This window comes from Chamaea fasciata, unplaced genomic scaffold (genome assembly GCF_029207755.1).
Source record: "Chamaea fasciata isolate MVZ Bird 193981 ecotype frontalis unplaced genomic scaffold, bChaFas1.0.hap1 SCAF_15, whole genome shotgun sequence".
Lineage (NCBI taxonomy): Eukaryota > Metazoa > Chordata > Aves > Passeriformes > Sylviidae > Chamaea > Chamaea fasciata.
Window position 1 is genome coordinate 4,699,225 of NW_027094100.1, and position 19,521 is coordinate 4,718,745.

The window sequence follows — 19,521 nt, forward strand, 5'->3', positions numbered from 1 at the left end:
ACAGTCTGACATAAAATAAAGAGCTTTTGCTAAACTCTGTAAAGCAATACATGCTTCTGCCATAAACAACCTCTATTAGATTTAGGTTTTATTGCCACATCACTGCACTGAGGTGCAATAAACATTCAATGTCATCTTTTTAAAATTATCTCAGGAGTAAACAGAAACTGTCCTCTATAAGAGTGTATCATTATTTTCAAGGAAGACTTACTATTATTACATGGTTTAGCAAAGCGTTGTAAAAAAGCTACATAGAGAATACCTTGTCTTTGATAAACTGTGCAGTCAAGTTTATACAGTATAATACTATTGGCATAGACTAACTAAGAGGTGATATAATGCAGTCATTGCATAGCAAAAAGCAGACTAGTTAAGTAATATTCACATCTAATGTGCAAAATGCAGACCAAAAGGTAGCTATGAATTAGCTCGAAAGTTAAAATGCCCTAAATGAACACACTAGTGTAACGCCAAAAATAACAAGATAAACAAGTACACAGAAGTTAAAGAGCCATAGTTTATTTTTTTCTATACATATATCTACACATGATACCAGAGATGAAACATCCCCTTTTAAATAAGATCCAATCAGATAACTCATCAGGTTCAGACAGGACTAAATGTTAGACAATGAAGCATTATTAAAAAAAAAAATAATTAATCTCTAAATCAAACATTAAATATTTCCTTTTGTAGATGGAGACTGTCAACTTTTTGATTTATTAAGAGTTTAGAAATCACTGCCTATTAAACTTGACTCTCAGCACTTGCTTCTCTAGAGACTCATGTAGCACTGTGTCAAAATCCATTCAATAGCATAAATTACATTTTTTTAATTGACTCTTGCAAATACCCACCATTCTTCCCATCTCTTTGAAAAAACTTTATCTGAAAGTTTATTTCTAAGAGTTAGCAGTAATGATACTGACTAGAATTTTTTTTAAAGGGAGCACAATACCTGCAAAATGGACATCTTGTATTTAAAGCCCTTACATATTGTTCCTACAAATATATTGCTACAGTAAAAATGAAATGTAGTAAGTTTACTCAATAAAATCTATTTTCCTGTACATTCTTTTATGTATGACTTCTTTGTATTTAATGCTACATATATTACATCGCTTATTGTAACAGTTATGTTTCAGCAAATATAGCAGTAATATACAGATGAACTTCTGTCTTAACAAATATTTCACCATTTTTACCTACCAAATATAATCCCATACTTTAGTGTTTATGCATGACCTGAGCAGACCAGTCATTAATCTAATAGTATACATTGGATGACATTGTCAAATTGCAAGCTGCTGTACACTTAACCACTTTACAAATGGAATAAATTCCAAGCACTTTCTGCTTATTTATTTTTATAAGCTTTCCAGTACCACTGATTTATTTTTTCCTTTAATTCAGGCTCTAAATATGTTTTATTGAGCATTTAACAACATATTAAGAGCTAAGAGGTGAATCCTACACAATGTTTTAAGAACACAACTTTAAAAAAGTAAAAAAATGTACAATCTCATGCTGCATATTTACAGATATTATTTAAATACTATATTTTATCTTTCTGCTATTCATAAATCTCAGTCTAAAGCTTCTTTTAATGTATCATTTTATAAAAGAATACATTCAACATATCTAGATCTTGCAAAAATTTTGTTGTGTTTTTTTTTGTTGTTTTAACTCTCTAAAACATAGTGATGAGTAAAAGCTATCTTTAAAGCATCCAGGAATTGTTTGGATTACACGGGTGATAGTAGAAATTTGGGATCTGCACTTGGTTGTGCAACTGGTTTTAAACCTAGTCTAGTGACAACTTAATGCTTGGAACAAGCTTGCAGTAAGAGAGCAGATTAAAGCATTTTTTACCATTAGAACTTATGTGCTATACAGTGACAAATTGTACCTAGAGTGAGTAGATTTCCTTTCTCATTAAAGACTATTTAATATTATAAGTCAGGTAGTTTGGAACATAGAAGAGAAAAGGATTAGGAAAATAACATATCTTATGGGATTCAGCAAATGGAAAGCTTTACATCCTTGAAAAGATTATAAACAGTGGCTGAATAAATGATACAGTCTAGGATGTGCATCAGGAATGTTATAAAGAATATCTCCCCCCTCCCTAATAATCTTCTGAATAAAAATATCTTTTTCATGTACATATACACTATCTTCTGGGAATATTCAGTACTAAGCTTGCTACAAATGGTTTCTTTTTTTTTTTTTTCCACCCTCCCATTACTCTACAACTCTTTTCTATTTCCAAAATCACTTTTCCAAAGCATATACTTTATAATGTTCTCTCCCTCACGCACAGGTTTTTTAAATATACATATATATTTTATCTTTTGCTAACTAAAGAAACCTTTATTTTCTTTAAGACAGAGGCAATGAAGCAAATGGGAATTACTGTATGTGAAAAAGGGAAGCAATTCCCAGAGCAAAAAACGAAACAGAACTGTACGAATAAATGAGGTTATTGATGCGGAGTTTGAACTTTCAGCTGGGGCTCCCTGTTTAAATAGGTGGCCCAATAGACTAAGTTAAAGATTCCAAAAAGCAGTGGGAAGGCTATTCTTGATAGCCGATCAATTTTACTGACGCTGTTAAAAGTTTTCTTGGGTTCTGCAGGTTTTGTTTCTGGCTTAACTTCTTTGGGCTCAATTGTTGCACTTTTAGCAATGGTTGCCAGCCCAGGGTCCCTTGCAATATTAGGGGTGTAGCTTGTAGCTGCAGCTGTGTATGTGTTGTTTTTCTTGATGAGAGGGTCCTTCACTTTCTTTGGCTGAAGAAAGAAGAAAACATTTCATTCTTAATACCTTCTCAACGGATGAAATGATGAAAAAGCACCATAACATTTTGCAATTAATCGAATTCATACCAATAAGGTGTAAGGGAGAAGTTAACTCTGGATATATAAATCATGCAGAATATTTAGGTGACAATAAAGACAAAATCATCCATTTGTATTACTTGTATTAGGTAAACCAAATTAGATGATAGATAAAAATAATGAGAGCTGGTAGCTAGGCTCATTGGCAAAATCACCTTTAATGATAATCAGCATTGATAAACCACTCATAGTTCAATATTCCCACAAACAACTCTTTCCCTTAGTCAAGCTGAAAACTTACAAGATGCCAAATTCTTAATGTAGCCTTCCAACATTAAGACAAATATTGTGATATGAAGAGTTTTAATAGAATTTATACACAAAAATAAACACCAAATTATCATGCACTTAAGAAGTGGTTTATTCAATAAGATGCAAAGCTGTCAGTATTCTAGTCGCTAATGGTTTACACCAGAGGCACATGCATTATGGATTAGGAACGTAATTTTCTTGTTTGAATCTTAAAGTTGGATCATAATGGCTGAAATGGCATTCCACATGCAAAGACTTTAATGTCTGTATGACTTTTTCATCCACCTACTTATATTGCTAAAGCAAAAATACACAGAATATCTTTTAGGGAAGGAGGACTTATTGAGCTTATTTAAACTTATTTTAACCTAGGTCCTTAGATTTTCTAGTATTCTATCTTTTGGATCTAGTTGTAGGAAAAAAATTAAATTTTGACATCTGGGCATACCAGTTAGAATTGAACTGTCCCAGTTTCTGGCAGATCAAACCTTTTCATAAGCCACTGCCCAAGGATAAACACAGAAGAGAGATGTAGTGGGTCATTACGAAGGTGTAAGGGTAACTCCAATTATGAGACAAAAAACCCCCAGCAACAAAATATACAGTGAAAACCAATCCCAACAGCTTAGAAAAATCTTCAGGCAGTATTTTCCACAAAAAGAAAAGGCAAATGTTATCCATTTTATCCTCTTGGGATGGGGGCAGACGTGGTTGAAGAGAAAATATCAGTGGAATTTGATCTGTTTTGTCATTTTACAAGACAGCAAATACAATTCTCTGTTTTCAAGAAGCAGCTGTCCCAGTGAGGCGATATTTTTATGTGGTCACAGTACTTTTGATGACAGATCACCTATAGGTTAATGGCTACTTTGACCCCCTAATAATGGAAATTAGATTAAAAAATCTTGTTCAAGAGGCGAACACTTCAGGGAGATGGCAATAAAATTCTTTGCTTCAGGCCAAGAAAAATCTTCAAATCTTTGGAACAAACACATTCAAAAAATATTCCGACAAAAAAGCCACGTCAGGTTTTTTGTTGTTTGTTTTGTTCTTTTTCTGTTGCTTTGATTTTGGTTTTTGGGGGGTTGTTTGTTGGTTTTGGGGGTTTTTAGCTGTCCATTTCCCCCACCCTCCCCAGGTAGGGAGCCTGCTAACATGGTTGCTGAGTGTGAAGGCAATCCTGTTTGCTTCTCGTTCAGATACTCAGGTGAGCAGCAATAAATCCAGCAGACAAAGAGCAGCCTCACTGAAGTCTCAGAGGAAACCCTTTCAAATAGATTTAAGCTGTCACTAGAAATCTGATCCACAGAAAACCCTGACACCAGCCTGGCTCTTAATATTTCATGTCAAATTCAACTTCATGAAAAAGCAATATGACAGCTAATTAGAGCTCGAAATTTGATTAAGCTGTGATGCTCTGATCACTGTGAGCATGCCTTGCTTGCTTTTCCTCACTGCAGAAAACTCACACAACCAGGGACCAGCAAATGACACATAAAGCCCATTACCTATTAACGAGCAGGAAGTCATAAATCTTCCAATGTTTTAAACAATGCTTATTGGTGTAGGGATTTTTTAGTGTAGTTTTCTTTGTAACAAATGAAACAGCTCATTATAGTAACTGAATTACAAGGGAGGATAAATTAGCAAGGCAATATTTAATATTTAAGGATACAGTTCTATCAATGCTGTTCATTTTTATGACAAATGTCATGAAAACAGAAAAACAAAGAATCAAAAAAAAATATTTTCAGTGAAAGTATCATCAATAACTGAAAACTCAACATTCAGCAGCAGTTGTGCAGCTCATTACTGTAAGTTTGTTTTGTTACTTCACTCATTTGTTCTACAATACTTTTGTAGTAGTTTCCATTGTATAAATGCCCTAATTTAATTTGGAGGATTTTTCACTGACTTATGCAACTAATATACATAAATAATGTATACACATGTAATCCTGAATTAAAAATATATCTTTGCATACCAGTGAGTTACATCTGCTCCTCCAAATACCTGTTCTGTTGAATCTCTAGTCTGTGAATGTTCATGATAACCAGTTCAGCAGGTTAACCCAACAGAATTTACTTGCTCACAGAAGCAGCTGACATGGTAACTCACAGGAAACAGGCAACTTCTATTTCATCCCCTAAATGTCCTCAACAATTTCTTGATGCACCTGTAGTTTACAGAACAGGTCTGACCCCAGACCAAAAGGAATCACTGTCAGTTTTCTCTAGTGCATTCAGGGACGTACAGATCAGGATTGCACAGTCCCAGCACAGCTCTCAATTCCTCCTTCTAAACAAACACATTTTTCCTATAGCTAAGATAGGGGAAAAAAAAAACTCCAGTGATGATTTTTTGGGTAATGATGATAGAGCAGGTCTTCTGAATTTTGTGTTGGGGAGCACTGTACCTTGGGAACTGTCAAATACTGCAGCCACAAACATTTTTTCCTTACATTTACACTAAAGCATCCACATTTTCTCTTGTTCAAACAGAAAAAATTAATTGCCTTCCCTTAAAATAATACACGTTCATCTTTTTTTTATTGCTCGGTTGCAGAAGCCAAAATCTCTGTAGAATATTTCACTATTAATAGCATGAAGTATCACCCAGAATGTCAGAAGTAGTATTTCGGTATTAAGTGTCTAAGTAATCATGGCATAGAAATGCTGTACATGGACACAGGAGGAAACTCTTTTGGAGTAATAACTGTTCTACACAATAATAATAATAATAATAATAATAATAATAATAATAATAATAATAATAATAATAAATAATAATAATAATAATAATATAAATTATTATTACATGCTTATAAAGTAATAACTGTTCTATATAATAAAACATTTAATGTGCTAAACCCCTCCCACAGAGTGACCAGAGTATGGCAGTATCACCAGAGTATGACCAGAGTGACCAGACTTTTACTGTGCTAAACCCCCTCCCCTAGAGTGACCAGAGTATGGCAATGTAACCAGAGTATGACCAAAGTGACCAGACTTTACTGTGCTAAACACTTCCCCTAAAGTGATCAGAGTATGGCAGTGTGACCAGAGTGTGACCAGAGTGATCAGACTGTTACTGTGCTAAACCCCCTCCCACAGAGTGACCAGAGTATGACCAGAGCAGCCAGAGTGACCAGATTTTTAATGTGCCAAACCCCTCCCACAGAGTGGCCAGCCCGGCAGAGAGTGATGCTTTGGGATGGACATGGGGCAGTGTTACCTTTTCGGGGACGACGCTCTTGCCGTCCCAGGCGTAGCCCCTCTTGGTGAAGTAGTTGACGGTGGCGAACTCGATGAGCGCAGAGAAGACGAAGGCGTAGCACACGGCGATGAACCAGTCCATGGCCGTGGCGTAGGCCACCTTGGGCAGGGAGTTCCTGGCGCTGATGCTCAGGGTGGTCATGGTCAGCACCGTCGTCACCCCTGCAAGGCAAAGGGTTTGTGTCTTCAGGGCAGGGGCTGGGGTTTTGTGCTTCATTTCCCTATAGCTGCTGTAGGTGGGGGAGCCTTTTCTACACCCCTGGTGATGCTGTTTTACACCACAACAACACAGACTCCGAGATTCAGAAGGCTGAAAATGACTCCTTTATTTTTGGGATGTGTCCCTCTTTTATACTATTCTACACAGACCAATTTGATTGGTAAAACAAAGGCAAACCTCTTCAATCACATTGGTCAGACCAGAGGGACATCAAGAAGTCCCTCTTAGGAAAAGGAATGAATAACATAGTACAGTTACAAAAACATCTTTCCTGTTTACAGAAAATTCTCTGGGAAAAGAATTTCTGAAAACCACAGCCCCTCCGGCATGTAACCAGGGCTACAGCAAAGGGTTTGTGTCTTCAGGCCAGGGGCTGTTTTTTTGTGTTTCATTTTCCTATAGATGGGGAAACCTTTTCTACAGCCCTGGTTCTTACAAACTTCCCACCTGAGTTCAGTTTCTAAATGACGGTATCAGGTTTCAATTCCTGTGGACATTGCTTGATTTTCAAAACCATTTTTATGCTTTTATTCTTTGATGTTTTTATGGTAGAATACTATTTTTAAAGTTGGAATGGAAATATAATTTGTTTCAAAATATAATTATTTTTTGAAATACAATAACTTTACTCTTCTTGGCATTTGAAGGATTTCATTGCTTTTCTTTATTCATGCCCTGCAAATTGTACTACAGATGTAACAATTTAACATCTTTAGTTCTTTCTTGCAGCAGTTCTGAGATACTTTAAAGAACTAAAAAACTTGTTTCAGCCTATTTGGGGCATTATACTTCAAAGATATATTCAAAGGGACTAAGATTTATGTGTTAATTCTTTATTTTTGTTTTTGAACTGATGGTTTTACAGATTTCTGTCCCTTTATTCACTGACACCCTGAACGTAGCAAAGATTTTATGTAAGAATGACAATGTAATTTGCATTTCTGATATCAGAGCTTCTCACTGCTGAACCTTTCCTCACCTGGCTCTAGAGAGCCAGCAGAACTGTACTGAATTCACTCTGCTTGCAGCTGCTTAGAAAAATGAATCTCCGAGTGCACACAAGACATTTACATCAAATCACATGTCCACAAGTTACCTTGACAACTGCACTGTCATGTCTTGAATGTGTCTGGTGAGTTCAGCTTCGCTGCACTGAGTGTTAGTGGAAACGAACAGTGGGCTAAAATAGGTCAATTAATGAACAACATGTTTACGTGGTAGTGTGAAGAGCTTGAATTATTAGTGCCTAATGAGGAAGCAATTTCTCTTTCCTGAGATGCAACCAAATGTTTTCTTTGACTTATTACTAGTGAGCTTACATTTCTCTTACATAGTAGCAGAAGAATAATTTATAACTTTTATTATCTGTGGTACTAAGTGGGCTAAAAGATCAAAGTTGTGCTTTGGTGTGTATATGCATCCATGCAAGATGTTCTGAAACTGTTTCACTGCCATTTTGAAATGAAAAAGGTATCTTGATACATAACGATTGAGTAAACCCAAGAGTATTTACTAAATAACTGTCTTCTAAAAGGAAAACTGAGAAATTTGTGGGGTTTTGAGCCTGTGAAGACAGCAGTTTGAAAGTTTTGCAGTATTAGATATTATCCATTGAGACTAGGAAATTCGGTTCTCCATCTAGTGACAGTGAAGTACAGCATTTCAAACTGATGATCAGACATTTCTTTTTAAATGGCATGTGCAAAAGGAGGTAAAATAGTTACAATTTCAATTGCTTTGACCATAAAAATGTTCTTAGTAAAGTAGTTCTCAGCAAAGCTGATGTTAAAAATTCAGAATTAATTTTAGTTGCTAAACAATATTATGTAAATCAAATTTGATTATGCTGTAATCTAAACCACTGTTCTGTAAATGCACATCTGTATATCAACAGAAAGCCAGTGCTTGGTTCATGAGGTCTAAGGCTATGCAAGCTGTGATTGATTTCCAGAGAAATTGGGAAACTAAAGCACAGCTGTGAAGGGTGCAGGAAAAGATCCATAAAAATAGCTCTTGTTCAACAAGAGTTTCAGAGGCTGCATTTCTCCACAGTGACTCTCTGGCTTTGCCATGTCCAGCATAAATGGGTTAATTCTCTTTGGAAAAGCCAGAAGGACCAAAGCATCCTGCCCTTTCAGTGCTCTGAGGCAGCGAAACGAGTGCCAAAGCCAGCTTGGCTGGGGGTGCTTCTACCTCCTGCCAAAGGTGCTCAGCAGTCCCATCTGGATATCACCAAGGACTAGGTCACACAGCAGAAATCTCAGGTTCCAGGTTCCAGCTTTCCTAAATGAAAATTCATTGGGTTTTTTTGTTTGTTTGTTTTTTTTTTTAGTATGCACTTGACTTGGGTTAATATCTCCAAAGAATTTTAAGATAAGCTTTTGCAAGCAGTGGTTAAACTCTAGGGACCAGCTGTATAAACTTGAGAGTCTTTTAGATGGCCTTCTCACTGCATTCCTTGAGTGCATGTATTCACTGCTCTAAGCACAATAAATTGTTGCTGATCTCAACAGTAGCCTGTAAAAGGGATTATGGAAAAAAAATAAAATAAGAATTTTCAGAGGGCCTAAAGATGTCAAATGATGGATACCCATTGATTAAAGTCTTTTTGATAATCCCATGATTAATGTTATTGCAATTGTCAGGGATCCTTTATTCTTAATGTGATTGCTTTGGAGAATTCAAATGGTAATGGATGGCTTGAGGTATTTTCAGGTCTCTTTGTACAATCAGTTCAAAATCAGTTTAAAAGCTTTGGACCTATATCTTCACAATGAAATTTGTTAGCTCTTGTGTGCTGCAACATGTCCAGGCTCCCACTGTTCTTCAATACCATGTTACACATAACTACTTTTACCAGTTCTGAACATGATTTCATAACATTTCTGAAACCTAATTGCCTCCTGATTGGCAGGAGATTTATAGGTCCTGCTTACCAAACACAGTTCTTGCTGGAACAGATTCTCTGTTAAGCCAAAAGGACACCTGTGACAGTATCACTGTCATAATGCAGGGCAGGTAAGTCTGGATGACGAAGTAACCAATCTTCCTCTTCAAATGGAAGTGTGTAGTCATAACAACATACTCCCCTAAAACCAAGAAAAAAGAACATTGAAGCTTTTATAAATATACACATCAGAGTTCTCTATAGGGGGGGGGTTTTCATTACATTCATCCCCTATTATAAAATAGAAGTTCTCAAATCAAAATCAGCTCTGAATAAAACACTTAATAAACCTGGCAGGTTTTTTAGTTTTTCCCTAATAATACAAAACTAGACATTTCTGGGAAATGCTAATTAAATTTACATATTTTCATCTCTGTTGAGTAGTGAATGAAAGTCTGCATTAACTGGTGGCTGTTTAAAGCTTCTGTAGAAGCTCTTATTCCATTAGAAGATCGAAAGCCAGCACAGCATACCCACACAAACATCATCTAAAGACTAAATCAAGACAGCCTCTCAAAAGTGTTTCTGTTGGGCCAAGCTTAAGATGTAATTGCTGAAGTGATGGTGTCTGCATTACCCCTGTCAGTGCTTTATGTATTCTGAAGCGTCCCTGCTCTGCTAATTTAGTACCTTAGTAAATTATTATTCTCGCCTGAAATAAAGGATTACTACCAGAATAACACACAATATGTTCATTAGCACTAATACTTTTGGAGCTACAAAATTGTGTGAGCTACTCCAAATACAATTAAAATTTTGGGGGTTTTAATATATTAATATATTTCATTCATACTTTTAAAAATAAATATAAATATATTTAAAATTCTAATACACTAATGTCATTCCATAAACCCTTCTTGCCAGCAGGGCAAACAATGCTCATTTTGAGATCATTATTTATATATAATTTAAAATGGATTTTGGAAAACAGTATATTCTCCAAAGACTGAAAAACCTATTGCTTTTTGGTTTTGATTTGGTTTTTTTTAGTAGACTGATTCTTATTATGCAATAAACATCTTAGGAATGAAACAAGTAGACACGTAACTGAATGGAAACTTCTGTCTAGATTAGAGATGACATGTGAAATTACTGTAGCTCTATTTTAAAATGTAGGCAGCAGGAAAGAGAATGCTGCTCTTGTACAGGAAAAGCTTAAACTTGATTGAAAAACTATGTCTAGGCATTGACTGCTTATGCACAGAGCATGTCAAATGCCCATTTCTGTAATGCAGAGTCCAGAAGAACATTCATTTGAGCAATCTTGCTCAATTTCTAACCCCAAGGAAAGCTTATTTATAGGATGTGACAATGCTCTTTCAATATAAAAGACAGTAGCAAAGGGAGAAAAGAGAATAAATTTTAAATTGAGAGGCAAAGCAAAGGATATACAAGGAAATTTTTATTTTAAAAATAGGACTGGCTGTAGTATAGTGGGAATTATTACTTGAATTTTGCTCACCTTTCTTTAACTTTCACAGAAACAACCTCCTTGTCCTCTGTACCAGAGATTATGATCTTACAAAAGGTGCCAGTCTTAGCTAGGGGAGCCAATAATTTAATTTTATCTACTTAAAATATGACATGGGAAACTATTTTAATGCAATCAGATATAGAATGCACACCACGGTCTGTCAGAATTAATTCAGTGATTGTAGATGGCAAGCTAAGAATACAGAGTGAGCACACCACTGTACTCTGAGGCTTTATTTAGCTGCCTAAATTATCGAAGTATTTTTAACCTCTGGAAAATGAGAACAAGATCCAAAGCATAAAAGCAATTAAAAAGACAGGGATTACTCTCATCTGTTAAGCACTGCAGCAGGTCTGAGCTGGGAGTCCGAGAAAGGTAATGCTGGGAGGAGTGAATTAGGCAAAGCAGAGGCCCGGAATAATGCTCTGCACTTCAGTTACAAGGCAAAACCAAGTTTCCACAGTTCCAATGGACTGCACTTATTGGGCATTTCCTTGTTAAAGGATTGTAGATGTTTTATAAGATTTATTGAAATGAAGGACATGAAAGCACTGCAGTTATTTACTGCATCTTTACCTTTCTGTATTTTATGGCTTTCTTTAATTGAATAGCATTGCCACACTTGTGACAGCTGCTGATCACTCTCAAAGCTTTCCAGTTCCTCTGTGATTCTATTTTGAAAGTATTGCAATACAGCCATAAAATTCCCCACAATCTAAAATTTCAAATAGCTCTTGAGCAAAATATTGCCTATATTCACAGTGTCTGATTGCTAGGCTTTCACAAGTTGTAGCTTCTACATCTTATATTCTCTTCTCTCTTATCTTTTTTATCCAAGGAATTTAGAAAGAAAGGTAAATTGTAATTCCTGAAGTCTTCTATGAATAACTGTGTTGAGCAGATAAATCTGGTTTTCATTCTATTTATTCCAATGTTTAAATTAGTTTATATGTAATACAAAATATGAAGCATTTAAAAGTCATCAAACAAATTCTACATCTATATTGACTTAATTTTTGAATGACTGTCCACACTGGAATATTTCCAGAGGTCTGGAAGAGTTTGTACCTGTGTTCGGTGCTTCTGGAGGTGCAGTTTTTAACCAGCCCTTGATTTTACAGCATATTGCAATAATTGAGTCAAATGTGCAGATGGTATAAACAACCCTGTGCCCATAGAAGACAGTTGACAATTCAGGAAAGTTGCATTAAAGCTATTTCTCAGTGTTCTGTAAACTATTTGTAAAAAACCAGATTTATCAGCACCTGAAGTTAATGTGCATCACATCAGACGTAAGGTCTGAGGTGGGGACTGAGTTTGAGCTGTAACAATACTTTTTCTATTACTCTAGGTAGAGAAGTAAGGCTTTCCTTGCCATAAATTTAAAACAAAGTATTTATCATTTACTATTTATGCCATGTAAGTCATTAAAAACCAAAGAAACTCTTAATAACAACACCATCTCCACAGATTTAGAGAGATAAGAAAAAAATTAACTGTTTTGAGCATAAATCCTAATGATTCTCACTGCAAAGCAATGTTTTCAAGGTGGCAAAGTAGTTCTATATAAATAGAAACTTGCACAAGCCCTTTAAGCATTTGTTAAGGTGCTTGCAAAAAGATTTTAAAATCTTTCTGAGTCAATATGAATCAGTGGCTGGAGAGTGACAGTAATTTTACATGCCAGTAAAAAAATGGATGACTCTGCCTAAACAAAATAGCAGCAGCAATAATTATTATTTCACTTAATACTATTTTTAAGCCTGTAGTACCTGCATATTGCATTGTTAGAATAGATGAACAAACTATACCATAAAAAAGTTTTAATGTTTCAAGCTTCTCTTGTCATTAAAAAATCAGTGTTTGTAGTTATCTTGTTCTATACCCATAAATAAGGACTGCGGGTGGCCTACTTGGCAAGGAAGAAATTAAAGGGAAAAAAAGCACTCTAAAGATCCATGAAATACTTTCATAGTTTTGAGAATGTTTAGAATAACCTGGTTACATCCAGATCCTTGGGAAAATAAGTATCTAGAATTCCACACAACTGTGAATATCATCTCTAAATTTGCCCAAGATGTTGTAGATTGCTCTAATGATCCACAGAATCAGCTGCAAAAGAACTTTATTTTCTGGCCTAATAAAGGTGTATTGAGAACTCTCAGGTGAAGATTGACTTCAATTCCTTTTGTCTTTTTTTTAAGATGAGTCACTATTCATGACTCTGAAAGCAGGGAGGAATTTCATAACTTTCATTACGTATGTCATATATTAAACCGTAGGTGATCAGAGGACAAAGACATGCTGGAAGATGCTGTTGAGACTACCTGCCCACCTACCTCAAGAGGAAGAAAAGGGATTATTAACCACTTCTGGTCCTCACCTTTAGTATGGGGAAAGAAAAGCATTTTTCTTTCCAAGGCAAATAATGAAGAATTTTTCCTTTGAGACACTGAATTTGCAAGCAATAAATATGTTTCTTCTTCTACTGTGTGTTCTTATCAAGTAGTAATTAAAGAGGATTATAAATTTGTAAATACTAAAAAGATTCTGTAATGAGGTTGGTTTTTTTTTTAGTTTTGGAATAGTTTTCCATTTAGTTCTTTGTACTGTTTTTCAGTATCTAGACAACAATATCTTCATCTCAGCATATTAATTATACTGTATTTAACCTTATAGATAGCAATGGTAAAGAGTTTCCTCAGGTAAAAAAAGGAGTAAGAATTCAAATCTTTGAAACAGCTAAACAATGGGCAAAACAAATCAATTGTTTCTTCATGGAAATGCATGAAGAAATCTTAAACTTATGTTTCAGTTCTGTTTGAAAATTTATTGTCTGCCCTTCTCACCAGTCTATAGCATGCTCCTCACATTGCTGTCTAATGAACCATGTCTGGCATGGGTTTAGTTGCATTTCCTCATGAGTCTTTTCTGATTATCCTCTTGCCCTCAAAGCACATGCAGCCAGCAGGGAGCAAAGGCAGCCCCACAGGCTGGCCAGGGCTCTCTGAGACAACCAAGAGCTGAGATCCCTGCAGCCCCCCTCAAATCCTGTTGACTTCCCAGCCAAGGGCAGTTGGGGTGAATTATTGGCTGCAGAAAAGCCAGTGGCAACATTTCCATCTCTGGGAAGGTCAAGAGTTGTCCCCTTTTTACCTGCTTGTTGCACATCTCTGTGCTCAGCAATGGGAGCAGTTGTGTTGGTGCTGTTCTTACACAAAGTTCTTATTATTGCCATCCCACTTCCTTTTATATCAACTGAACAGAAGCTTCCATGCAGTAACCTAGAAACTTGTCTGTGAGAGATTTTCTTGGCTTAATAGAGCATATGAATATATTTTAGCAAGCTAAATAAAAAATTCAGACACAAATTCAATCACTTTAAAGTGACTCACTTTCCCTTAAATGTTCATTGACTTCAACAGCACATTAGGAAATTTGGTTTATGCAGTTATTAGTGGACTTCTCTCTGTCACAATGTTGGGTGCATCCAAAGCAATACAATCACTTCACCTCAAGCAGTGCTGCTTTTGGTCCATTGACAAAAATCTGGTCAACAGAGCTCTTGCTCATGCTCAGTGCTCGGGTTTTTAGTGAATTTAAATTGTCCAAATTATTAGAAAACAAACTTTAAAAAATTTACATCTTGAAAAAAGCACTGCAAAGTTAAAAAAAAAAGGGGGCTGTAGCCAGCTTCAAGGTTATGGGAATATCATACTATAAATATCAGCTGCAGTTCTGTACCTCATTAAATTTTTGGAGTTAAAGCTGGTGCCAACATTAAAGGAAATCATGTTTGGATGGTTCAGATGGTTTTGAGTTTGATGACATTTTTCATTCTCTATATAATTCTTTGAGAAATGATGTACTTGCTTTTAGTGACTTCACTGCCTCCAGAAATAAGATCTTTGAGGATTCATATTGTTTTGCTATTTTTGTCAGCCTATACAGTAAGCAGATAACATGAGAAGAACATGAGGAGTGCTTCTTTTTTACATAAATTATTGGTTTTTTCTGGCTAGATCTGACCCTGTAGGGACTTTTTAATTGTTCAAATACTTTTACTACCAGTTGAAGGAGGAAAATAATCCCAAGATGTATTATCTTTTCAGAATCATGGTTTCCTGAAGTGCATATATTATCATTTACCCCTCATTCTTACATATTTGTATTTATCAATCCTGCTTTGAATTACATCTTGACAGTTAAATAGCACCCTTCCAAAAATTTTCCACAAACCTGTACTGGACTGCACAATTCCAGAGTCCACAGTTTGTCCCAGCAGATCGTACTGGTTCAGTCGAGAGCCATCCTCAGCCACAACCACCGACCTGGCTGGTTCCCGTGTCCACTCATACACAACCTCTGCTCTGGTGTAAGCATCTAAGTCAAAAGAAATACATTGCATTTCAGCTTTGCACTTTCTGTTGCCTTATGGCTTTGTCAGAACAATGTCTTGAGCAGTAGTTTGAGTATTTAATTCTCTTTCATTATCTGCGGAAACCCACAACTACCTCTACTGGAATTTGTCTATAGGGAGTACAACTGATTTAATTGACAAAATTAACTGATTTGCAATTGACAAAATAGATAGAAATCTGCTTTAGGGCTGGATTAAGGTTGGTCCTCTATGGCCTGAAAATATTTCTCTTATATATTGCCTGCTTATGTAAAGAAGTGAGAGTGAGAAGTGGAACTTCATGAGCATGCAAGAACCTCAGTGCTTTTTCTGACTTCTAGTTATTGTAAAGAAAGATGAGCCCCAGACTTTTCAATTTTTCATAGTGTGATATTGTCTGGGCCTCTGTAAGTCCTTCTCAGAGTGGCTTCACTGATCTCCTCATCCTCAGCCTGGCTACAGCTCCCCATTTGGTCATGCCCCCATCACACTGTCCTTGCTGTAAAATGGGCCTAGCAGACATTTCTGAGGCTGCCTAGGAGAGAGTGAGTTTAAATCACAATTTTTATTTTTTTCCTTTGATTATTTCCGAATAGTTCTCACACTTAAGACTTAAGTTTGGAGCAAGGCAAAAGAAAAGTGCTGTGGGGTCTCCAAGCTCCAGCAGTCTGGTGTGTTACACAGATAATTCAGCAGCATCTACACATGCCATTGAGGGGCTTTGTGCTGCTATTTATGTTCTTTCCAGAATCGAGCTACACATAAATGTTATTAATCCTAATTCCTTGGTAAAATTCTGCTGTCATTTTGTGCGGCCTGGAATCTGGCAGCTCTCACTGGGGGCAGTTGGGTGGGGGTTAATTGACTGCACAGAGACAACTCATGTCATTCTTTACACCTAAAGAGTAACCAAAGGCATGAATGGCAAGGAATGTGTGGCCAGAATCTGCACCAAGCTTGCGCCCACCAAAGGCAGCTGGAGCTGCATGGGACATCTTAGGGCATCTGAAATGACAGTAGGATTCTACCTACAGGATGAGAATTTCCCTTTTTTCAGACTGACAAGCAGGAAGGGAAATGGAGGAATCTGATTCATTTGACCTCATTTGTGAGTTAGCAGTTTTACCTTATCAATGTAAGAGATAACAGCTAGTAATTGAAGAGTTGGGTGGATAGAATGTGCTGGAAAATTAATTGCATGGCATTTTTGAAGCTAAAGGGTGCTTTTATCCTCGGGCTTCATATTCCCTAAGCACTGTAACATATCTTGGAATATATTTTTGGAGTCAATGGCAAAAGCAAATCTACATCTTAATAACTCTGACTTTAAAAATAATGGCCACAGTAAACACAAAAATTGACATGCTAATCTAGTCACATAAAGACAGTAATAAAATTAATTTTCAAGCATTTGTTCTGGAGTATGAGAATAGCTTGGAAGAGAGAGGAGTGCTTTTCTGAGCTACTGAGAATGACTGGATTGGTTTAGAGGGAAGAGGGTGCACTGGGCAGTGCTAGAAATGAGCTGCCAAATTTGGTGCTGGATTCAGCTGCTCCCCTCAGTTTCCAATTCGGGTGGCATGAGCAGCAATGCAGCATCTGCTCCCATCACTGCTGGTTTCCAGAGTGGCCTCAGTTTTAAACTGACAATCAGATGTTCATGGTTAGAGTTGAGGAGGACATCTGCCTTTCTGATTTTGTTTTGCCAACATATGGCATTTTGTTGTTCCAGAATTTCTTTAGCATTTGTCACATTGAATTTACACTGGAATAACCTCTAGTTTAAGCTGCTCTTCGGCAAATCACTTTAGCCTTGGAGCTGGGTCAAACAATTATTGGTCCCTACAGTATGGGCAGAGTCCACAGGACATGTGAAACTCCTTCTTTGTGAGGCTTTTAGGAATCCAGCTCCAAGAAGTGATGAATAACAGCGGAGGACATAAAAAACCTCTTATCCAATTTAATCTAAAACAAATGGAGCTAGGCAAACACTACCTTGGGGAGCTAAGTGTTGGAATGTAGTCTGCACTTTAAGCATGGATTTTGTGACAATTAAATGCATTTTCCAGTAAATTTTCCAGTTCATTAAGATGATTATAATTAATTGCTTTAGTTTGACAAAAATGTCCCAAATGTATTTAAATATGATTCTCACTTAAAAAGTGGCAATTAATTATAAGATCTGTTCTTTTTTTTATGTATAACAGTGAGTCCCACTTTCATGAATTGCTTGGGTCCAGCCATTTGTCCTGTTGGAGATATTTGTATGTATATCAATAATGAAATATTGAGAGAAATCTGTAACTTGATAATTATGGCATATGATCTGATAAGAAGGAAGGGAGAGATCCAGCTTCAAGGGCTGTTTTCAACAGTGAATTCTTCATGCAGTGTTTGCAGTAAAACCACTTAACAGAAGGAACTCCTCCCTGTGAAGATCCCAAATTAGGAGTTTGCCTGAATTTAGTGGGTGAACGAAAAGTTTCCTTGAAAACTCCTTGATTTTGTCTAATGACTCTTCCAAGCATTTGTAGTTACTTTTTCTAGGGCCAGTTTAGGACAGCTGCCATAGAACATTAATGTTCAAACAAACAAAAAAATGAAAAAAACCTGTACAACAGGTCCACAGTCTGAGCTTAGAATGTCAGTTACTGTCTTTGAGCGGTGTAAGAAATGGCCTTTCTATCAGAAATATCAGTGATTTTTTTGTTCAATTCAGAAAATTACATACATTGTGAAAATATTTTTTTAAGGATAAAATCAATTTAGATGCAGATACACTTGCGTGTTTTTCTGCTCTCTTGTTCTTGCCTTCTGGTGTGGTTCTGGACTTCTAAGAAAACCCACATTATCTATCCCTTTTATTTGATAATTTCTGCTAATCTTAGTCATTTAACTGAGGCAAAGTCCTCAGTAATCTGGAAAGCCATGAAGGATGAGTATATTAATCAGGCATACAGTGAGCCAGAAAGAATTCAGCATAGGAAAAGAATGGGAAATATTGTTCGTACTGGGGAAGGTCTGGAGTTTGGGCTATGGTTCAGTGATGCACAGCTGTGGTGATAGGTGTCTTGTCGAGTCTATAAAATTCAGTCTCGTCAGTAAAATTTGTTCACAAACTGTTCGTGGTTTAAAATGTCATTAGCAGGTTTTTTTTTCAGGATTAGCCATCTCCCTGCCTCCAGTTCCAGCACGATGCCTGCAGGGACACTTTAATGAGCACATCCAAAGAAATTCCATCCTGCAGCCACTGCTGATCTCACTGGGATCTCGGGTGCACAGATTTCTTATTAATCAAGAACCCACTGCAGGATCTGTCCTGTTATAAACTGGAGTAAAGCTTCTCCCCGCTTCACTCTTGTTTCACAAGATATTCGGAAAGATTTATTGGAAGTGCTCTCTAAAAAAGCTTAACATTCAAGGAGCAAACTATTCTTGTCAGTTATACTCCAAGGTTGTATGAGCTTTTTAAGCCTTATCTAGGAGATTAGCAGCTCGTTAAAGACAAAACATCAATGCTGTCTCATGGCAAACATAGAACCATTGAGCACAAAGTAAATTATCACCCTGTCGGGCGCCATGTGAAGAATGAATTGGGTTTTCTGTTTGTTGACTTCTAAAATTGATCAAGCCACTAAGTAACCATTATCAGTGAAACGACCCATTTCTGTTAGAAAAAAGTAACCATTGAGGAAACAATTTGTACACTATTACATCTTCCATATATTTTAACTTCCTTGTTTGTGTTAAACGAACTAGAGTAAATTAGATCTTCACTTTTTTTCTTTTTATTTCATTTCTAAAAATATTATGTTTAGTTAAGTGTCAAGTTGGTTGCTATTCAAACTAAAGTTTTGGGGGAAATTCTCGATGTACCAAGAGCTTTGTCAGTTATTGCACTGATTTCAATTACATGACTTTGTTCAGTATGTTCTCTCATCTAGGCCTATGTATGCTGCAAGTGGAAGACTCTATTTGGAGATTTCTGAGATTTTTCACTTCCAAAAATGTTCTGTGAGTGTATATGAGCATTTTCTAATCCTAGGAAAAATGCT

General features: G+C 36.4%; 1 protein-coding gene across 2 annotated transcripts in view; it reads right to left on the reverse strand.

Moving 5' to 3' along the window:
- Positions 1 to 503: 503 nt before the first annotated feature.
- Positions 504 to 19,521, reverse strand: part of GABRA1 (gamma-aminobutyric acid type A receptor subunit alpha1) — a 41,318-nt gene continuing 22,300 nt past the window's right edge. For both annotated transcript variants that reach the window (XM_066196862.1, XM_066196861.1), the window contains 4 exons: positions 15,307 to 15,450; positions 9,583 to 9,735; positions 6,386 to 6,588; positions 504 to 2,791 (listed from right to left, as the gene is read on the reverse strand). In XM_066196862.1, coding sequence (XP_066052959.1) covers positions 2,483 to 2,791; positions 6,386 to 6,588; positions 9,583 to 9,735; positions 15,307 to 15,450 — 809 coding nt within the window. In that variant the 3' untranslated portion in view covers positions 504 to 2,482. The remainder of the gene's footprint in view (positions 2,792 to 6,385; positions 6,589 to 9,582; positions 9,736 to 15,306; positions 15,451 to 19,521) is intronic.